The sequence below is a fragment of the Colobus angolensis genome, unplaced genomic scaffold (assembly GCF_000951035.1).
Source record: "Colobus angolensis palliatus isolate OR3802 unplaced genomic scaffold, Cang.pa_1.0 Scaffold117, whole genome shotgun sequence".
NCBI classification, from domain to species: domain Eukaryota; kingdom Metazoa; phylum Chordata; class Mammalia; order Primates; family Cercopithecidae; genus Colobus; species Colobus angolensis.
In genome coordinates this window covers 3911688-3920068 of record NW_012112808.1, presented here as the reverse complement: position 1 = coordinate 3920068, position 8381 = coordinate 3911688, and the positions used below count along the sequence as shown (strand labels likewise).

Sequence of the window (8381 nt, the reverse complement as noted above, 5' to 3'; positions counted from 1 at the left end):
AATATTCTGATATTCATTCTTATATTTCATGCTTTTGTTTATTTCTCAGCAGTGAATGCCAGGCATAGTGTCGGTCCTGGAAAAACTCAGATGATTTAGACGTAGAACCTGAGTTGTACAACTATCTATGGCTCACAGCTTATGGGGGTACTGACTAATCACCAGCCAATCATAATAAATGTGGCACAGAAATGACAAATACTTGTTATAATTTTATTCATAAATCATTAGTATCCTATCATCAATTTGAAACTTTTCAGAAAGTCTAATCCACAATAGTCCCAATTCTCAGGAAGCTGTGACAGTCCTGGAGACCCCAAGGAACTAGAAAGGAGCTCCATGTGCATATTCCTAGTTAGAATATTAATAGTTCACTTGAGATGCACAGCATGTCAGAGCCCTGGCCCTGAGCTCCAGTTCTTTAACCCTAACCCTAACCCTAGAGCCTCGGGGCCCAGGCAGAGAACTGCCATGGGGTGGGGCTACCATAGAAAACCCCCACCAGAGCAATGCCCAGTGGGGCTGTGGAGGTGGGACTGCCCTGAGACCCCAGAACTACAGAGCCACTAACAGGTGATTCCAGTGTGGGAGAATGGCAGGCATGAGGCTCCGCCCCATAAGAGCTGCTGCTTGGGCGTGAAGCCATGGGGGCGGGGTTATTAGGAGACTTGGAGGCCCAGCTCCCACCCCAGTGTGTTCAGAAGGTGGGACGTAGAGTCAGAAAAGGTTACCCTCAAGCCTCAGAGTTTATGTTTGCCTTTTTGGATTTTGGCCTTACTGGAGACCTGTTACACCTTTCTTCTTTCCTACTTCTCCCTTTGGGAATGGGAATATATGTTCTACGCCTGTCTCACCACTGTATTTTGGAAACATGTAACTTGTTTGATTTTACAAGTTCACAGCTGGACAGCAATTTGCCTCAGGATGGATCGTACCTTGAGTTTCACCCATCTCTGATTTAGATGATATTTAGATGAGACTCTGGGCTTTAGACTTTTATGTTGGTGCTGGAACAAATGAAGACTTTTGGGGCTACTGGGCTGGAATAAGTGTATTTGTATGTGAAGGACACAAATTTTCGGCGTGGGGGTGGGCAGGGTGAAATGCCGTGATTTGAGTGTTTGTGTCCCTCTAAAAATCTACGTTGAAACTTAATCCTTAGTTGCAATAGTGTTTCGAAGTGGGGGCTTTAGGAGGTGCTTAAGTCGTGAGGGCTGTGCCTTCATGAATGGGGTTCGTGCTCTTATAAAAGGGCTTGAAGGAGAGAGTTCATCCCTTTGTTACCCCTTCTGCCAGGGGAGGACACAGTGTTTGTCCCCTCCACAGGATTCAGCAACAAGGGGCCGTCTTGGAAGCAGAGAGCAAGCCCTTATCAGATACCGAATTTGCGATTTCCCGGCCTCCAGAAGTGTGAGAAATACATTTCTGTTACTTATAAATGACCTCGTCTATTTTGTTATAGCATCAGGAACGGACTAAGACAGGCACACTGTAAACATCCACAGCCAACCACCTGGAGTTCTGTTGGGGCAGGGTAGAGTTTATAGCCATTCTGGTGAGTAAGACCTCAAGACCAAACTATAGTAAAGCACAACATATTGGCACTCTTTTTGACGGTCCCAGCTGAGCTCCAGTGGCAGCCAGCACCAACCACCACCCATGGTAGTGCACCATCATGGATGTGCAGCCCAGCTGGGCCTTCAGAAGTCTGCAGCCCAGCTAACATCACAACCACATGAGCAACACTGAGTGAGCAGTGCCCGGTCAGGTTCTTCCCAGATTCCTGTGCGACAAAATCATCATCAAAGATAAACAGCAACTTTAAGCTGCTAAGTGTTGGGGTTGGATAGGGTTTGGCTGTGTCCTCCCCCATATCTCATCTTGAATTGTAGCTCCCATAATGCCTACGGGCATTGGGGGGACCCAGCGGGGGATAATTAAATCATGGGGATGGTTTCCCCCATACTGTTTTCGTGGTAGTGAGTAAGTCTCATGAGATCTGATATAAGTCTCACGAGATCTGATGGTTTTATCAGGGGAAACTCCCTTTACTTGACTCTCATTCTGTCTCCTGCCCGCTGCCATGTAAGACACGCTTTTCATCTCCTGCCATGGTTGTGAGGCCTCCCCAGCCACATGGAACTGTGAGTCCATTAAACCTCTTTTTCTTTATAAATTACCCAGTCTGGGTATGTCTTTATCAGCAATGTGAAAACAGACTAATACAGGATTATTTGTTACACAGCAAAAGTGACTGGAGCAGCCACCCTGCTGGAACTTCCTACTGCTTTTCTATGTGATGCAGAGTTCTAAATTTCTGAGAAGGGTGTGGGTGACTGTCTGGTCCTCAGGCTTGAATCTTTACTCACATGAATGAGGCTCCCATTCACAAAGTCTCACCAGGAAGGCAGAGCAAAGGATTAGGTTTCAAGTACCAAGAATGGTGGTTAGAATTAGTTGTGAGACTTTGGGCAGTTTTTTGTCTCCCTAAACCTCAGTTTCTTCATTGTAAAGTGGGGATTATAATAATACCAACCTTAGGGAATAACTGTGGTTGTATTTCCAAAATGCTAAGCAGTGTCTGGCAAATAGTGATTACTCAATAAATGTTAGTCGTTTTTACTGTTAGTTGTTTATTCTTGCTTCAGTTTGAAGTTCCCTCTGACCTTACCTCACTGGCCTTCCATCTCACTTCCTTGGCTCCATCTGATAATGGCTAAGGGCCTTGATCCATGCCTCCTCTGATCTTGTGTGATCTTGAGAACCAGCCACCTGCCCTGAATTATTATTGGGCTGGATGATTCTTGTCCATCCTTGTATCTTGTCACGATCACATTCCATTTTCCAGGTCAAGTTCTGAACTCTAAACAATTCCATTACAGTAAAAGGGATGACATTGTCATCATTAAGTGGGGTCCTTGCTAATATTTACATAAGTGAAATTTCCTAGTAGACCCTTAAGAAATAATTTCTGCCCCTTTGGACAGCAGCTAACCATGGAGGTCCTCTCCTAGTGATATGTAGCATGTGGAAATGATGTTGCTTTGCACCTAAGTGAAGGCAAGAGATATTTATTGAGCATCAATTGAGTCACTAGATCCAGCAGACAGGATGATGGCTGAGTTTGGAGTTGGGCAACCAGAGAAAGGAGGGCAGCGATTAAAACTGGCTGTCCACAAATTGAAACTTCTCCACACAGATGATTGAACATTTGCCACACAGGCCAACATACGGAGAGACAGTGTTGATAGAATATGACATTAGTTTTGCCCTTAGGTATCAGGGTTGGCATCTGTGTCTCTCTGTAACCTTAGTTTGGAATATCTTGCCAAGAAAATATCTGGGACATGGCACCATACCATTCATACGTGCAGGTCGTTAAGAGAGAGAATACAGTACTGGTGTTGCCAGCCTTCCTGGTTCTAACTGTGAGGGCAGAGATGGCCAATTACATGGCAAGAGGCTGCTGAGCATCTGTCCTTGTCCTCACCATGTGGGGAGCTGCCCTTGCCCCAAATGTGCTCATTTTGCTATTCAACAGTGAACTTGGAGAATGGCTTGGCCATCATAATTTTCTTCAGTTATCATACTGAATAGCATGTGATGCACTAAAAATGGCCACAAATTCAGAGTTTATTTCCTTTCCACTTGAATCTGGATTGGCCCTGGGACCATTCATCCAACGTAAGTGGCAGAGTGACCAGTGCCCATTCCAGGTCTAGCCTTTAAGAGGACTGGCAGCTTCTGCTTCTTCTCTTTTGGAATGCCTACTCTTGGGAGTCCTGAGCCACCTGTAAGGAATCCATCTACCTTGCTGGGGCTTCATGTGAGAGGAGAGGTCCTCAGACTCCATGGAAAGGGAGGGAGGCTGAGCCATTTCAGCCTCCCAGTGGAGCCTCTAGTTGACTCCAGCCTCAACTGCCTTCTGACTCCACCTGCATGATAGACTCTAGTAGAACTTGCAGAACTGTCCAGCTGAACTCCAGCAACCCACAGAACTGTGAGAGATAATAATATGGTTGTTTTTTTAAACCACCCCATGTTGGGATGCTTTGTTCTGCAGCAGTAATTGACTAAAACAAAGAAGAAACCAGGTATTGTAATTGGGGGGCAGAGTTTACTTTTTTGGGAACCCAAAGGCCATTAATCAGCTGAAGAAAGAACATTAAATGAGAAATTCTGCGGGGACTTTCTAAAGGGCTTGCCTTTCCATGTGGAACTGGATCAGGAGCCAATGACTTTAGGAGTCAGTCAAGGAACTTTCAGTTAAAGAATTCTGAAATGGGCATCTACAGGACTCTTGGAGTTTTCCTAAGAGCAGAGCAATGTGCATATGTTGGCACTTTAGTGCCACTTTTAGGGTGGCTTCTCTGATCCCCAGCTGGGGATACCAGGTAGATACACTGTTAGAATTGGTTATCACAATATCTCCTAGGTAGGTTTCCCCCGAACCCTGATGCATCTTTTTCCTGGGTGAGCTGGCCTGAACCCCTTTGGAACAGTTTCCAAGAACAAGTGTTAGAAAGGAAGAAACATTTATAAACTCCTGACATCTGAGCACACACACTCTCATGCAGGGCTCCTTTCTTCTTGTGAGAGCCCTTGGCCTCTGGAGGAAGGTTTTACATCCACTTAAAAATGTCTCACACATCAGAAAACATTGAGGCATTGTTTTCATGTTGATATTTAATGAGCCAACACAAGACAACACAGGTTTTAAGCAGGCTGGCTCCTCTTGGTTTCCTCTGTCGTTTCTGCTTCAAAGCCTTACTTTAAGGAACATAGTGTTCTGTTCTTTGAGGATCTTCAGATGGGAAAGGCTCCATTGTTTCATCTCTGTGTCGCCTTTGTATATAATTGGATCAATAATGCACAGTGGAGCTTTTTGCTGGCGGACCCAGATGGGTGATGGAGGGCAATAACATGTCCCCATCCCCAGTGAAACGACTACAGGCAGCGATTCTCCACAGGGCCAAGGACGTGTGTAGTTGGAAAAATGCCAATTCATCAAGCCCATTGGTTTTCATATCACAAACTATAGAAAATTAAGCCCTGCTAAGTCTTTGGTAGGCTCGCAGGATGAATAACATGTAAGGGGTGTCTGTAATAAAAGGTTATCAAAGGCTACTTTACAAGGGTTCATTCTGAAAGCAGCAATAAAGTCAAATTTCCCCAAGCCCCAATCCTGTTACTGAAAAGCTGTTTTATGGATGTAGAGTCACACTAATGTAACTTTCTCTGATGATGAAAATGGAATTGAATTTCAGCAGCTGCTAGCCCCATGTGGGTATCAAGAACTTGAGGCTAGTGTGAATGAGGAATTGAAATAAAGTTTTACATTTTATGTAGCTTTAATTAATTAAAATGTAAAATTAAATAGGCACATATGGCTAGTGGCGACTACATTGGATAGTGTGGGTCTAGATACATTGACGGTAAATATGAAGAGATTTAGAGGACATTTTAAGGTAAAGTGTAAGCAGTAAGAAATTATGGTTGAGTGACAGGCAGCTTTCATGTATTCATTTGTTTAGTTTATTATTTGTTAATTCAAAAAATATTTGTTAAGTGCAACCTCAAGTTTGAGGACCAATGATTGGAAGAAAGGTGATGATTTGGTCACAGTGCAGTGTGGTCAGAGGCCCAGTTCTTGCTATTCCATCTCTGGTTAGCATCTCCAAAACAATACCACTTTTATCGAAAGGCAAGCAAAGGCACGCTTATTTCCAAATGATGCACAGGCTTCAAAATACTCACCATCATCCATAATTCCAATGGTAACACCCTTCCCTGTGTACCCCAGCTCCCAGGCTTCAGCCACATTCAAATCAAGGCCAGGAGTGCCATCAGCTTGCCCAGTATTGATCTGGCACAGGAATTTCAAAGCAAAGAATGGTATTAGTTTGGTGTCGTAAAGCACCCATGTACATATTTCCTTGACATGCTCTATAGCCATCTAATATTCCAGGACCAGCTCAAAGGCCACTTCCATGAAACAGTGCTTTTGGGTGTCCCTCCTAACCTACCTTTAGCGTTTTCTCTCCATTTTTTTTTTTTTTTTTTTTTTTTTGTTGTATAAACACTTAGTGTTTTCTGTTTTCTGTCAATATGCAATCCTGGTTTCAATCCCCTCATATCTTATAACTAGATCACTATCTTTAAACTTTTTCTATAAAAGAGCTGCTATTGCAGGAAACCCTCCCTGATTTAGAATTAAATGCTCACTTTCATACCTCTTTGTTTATACCTCATGTTTTGAATTTACAGCATGTTGTTTTGGATTATTCTTATTTGACGATAACTTCTTACTAAATAACAATATCTTTTGCAGGAGGTAACATGTCCTAGTTAATCTTTGTAATTTCAGTGCCACCGCACTAAGTCTGGTTCAAAAGTATTTGTTGAACTGAATTAAAGAAAACTGGCTCACCTTTAGTGCATGTTCTAATGCTGAAAAATAAATCCTAAAGCCCCTCGTCCTGGCCCCCAAAAATATTTCAGAAGAGAAAGAAAGGAAAACAAAGAGCAATTCCACATTAACACGTTCACTCCCGTCTTTTCATGCGTCTTTTTACCCTGTAGGTTTTCTCCAGGATGGATTGTAAAAAGAATAATAAAGTCAGAACTTGTATTGGCAAAAGCCCACAGTGATCAGTGGCTATTGTGATGTTGCTAAAACATTGTGTAATTGTCATTAGGGCTCTTTAAAAAATTTGCCATGCTCTTTCTTCTAGAGACATGTTAAGACTACACCTCTCCACGCACTCTGAAGTTAGAATGGCGGATGACTAATTTTGGCCAATGACATGTGATCTCACGTGCCATTTTTCACATCCAGGCAGAAATTTTAAGAGTTTCTTTTAAAAATTCTATTACCCCTTTTCCTTGCTGAGGGGCTCATGAAAGCAGTGTGGGAATGGAGCTCAGATGGAGGTTGGTCAGCCTGCATTTCTGAGCAATTATGAAGCATGGGCTGTGTAGCAAAAGTGAGAAACAAGCCTTGCTTTTGATAAGCTACTGTGATCTGAGGGTTGTTCATTATTGCAACAAAACTAGCCTATCCTGACTAACACAAATACACTCATTCAATTACCCATATTGGATTTTCGGATTTCCATGCCAAAAAGCATAAGGCAGAGTCAAGCTCTGCAGCCCCAGGAGGGAAACAGTGATGAATTCCTGTAATGTAGCCGTCCGCAAGGCTGTAATTTAGTTCTTTCTCTTGTTCATCACTTTTTAATCTTAAATAAAATAAAGTTACATTCACATTTACAAATTAATCACTCCCTTTCTGTCAATATGCCCTGCAGTTCAGCTTGGTTTGGAGTCACTGATCCCTTTTTAAACATAGCTCGGCCAGTCCAAATGGATCATGATGAACTGTTGGTGACCCACAAAATGCTCACTTCACCAGACAAAATGGGTTTTAGTGCCTCCAAGCCTTCATCAGTTAAGCCCCATGGAACTGATTTCCTGCCATTGTTTTAGGAAGCATTAATAGATGCTCTTTTTGCTACTTTAGTCTCCAAGCTATCTTGCTAGTCCCTTGGGAAGTCATTGAATCCTTTCTTTCAGGCCTGTGGCTTCATTATGTCCCCTGTTACTCTGTCTGTTGAGACCCCTGCATTACTCTTCCCAGACCTCTGATTTGACTTTTATATAGTTTTGCAAGTCTTCAGTTATACACTGGTGCACTTTTTCAGAATCAAAGAGAATTCCATCAGTTGTTGGTCATAGCCTGGACCCTAGGAGACCAGGGCTACTTAGCAGTTCCAGAAGAAAGCAGATTAGAGAACTAGATGCACAGGTCGTGACAGAAAATCAATACATATGGAAGGGGACAGAGAGGGTCACTGAGTTGGATACTGGCTAACATCCTAGTGAATAATGAGGATACAAGAATACATCTTTTATCCAGAGTCTCAAGATGAGAAATGTCCAAAAGGACATAAAGACACTCACCAGATACCATTGCTTTGTAAAAAGAGGATCGTTCATGTTGATGTCGATCTCATTGATGTCTCTGTAACCTCGCTTTTTTCGGTCAAATCCTTCCTGCTGTAAAGCCATCTTTACCTGGAATGACAATGCTGACATATTACCTGAATATAATCTGAACATTCCCTCTTCTGGAATTTGTCTCTATGAATCCAAATTTCAATTGTACATCAGGTGCATTGCTTTTTTCTTCAGCAATAGCAAGTTCATCTCATATACATGCTCACCTTACCATTATTATTATTATTTTGTATTTTTTTTGTAGAGATGGGGAGTCTCACTATATTTCCCAGGCTGGTCTCGAACTCCTGAGCTCAAGTGATCTGCCCGCCTCAGCCTCCAAAAGAGCTGGGATTACAGGCGTGAGCCACTGCACCTGGCCC

The 8381-nt window shown here is 42.9% G+C and overlaps 1 protein-coding gene across 3 annotated transcripts in view; it reads right to left on the bottom strand.

Moving 5' to 3' along the window:
• Positions 1–8381, bottom strand: part of PCSK2 (proprotein convertase subtilisin/kexin type 2) — a 255468-nt gene that overhangs the window by 116433 nt on the left and 130654 nt on the right. For all 3 annotated transcript variants that reach the window (XM_011962755.1, XM_011962748.1, XM_011962761.1), the window contains 2 exons: positions 7963–8076; positions 5758–5866 (listed from right to left, as the gene is read on the bottom strand). In XM_011962755.1, coding sequence (XP_011818145.1) covers positions 5758–5866; positions 7963–8076 — 223 coding nt within the window. The remainder of the gene's footprint in view (positions 1–5757; positions 5867–7962; positions 8077–8381) is intronic.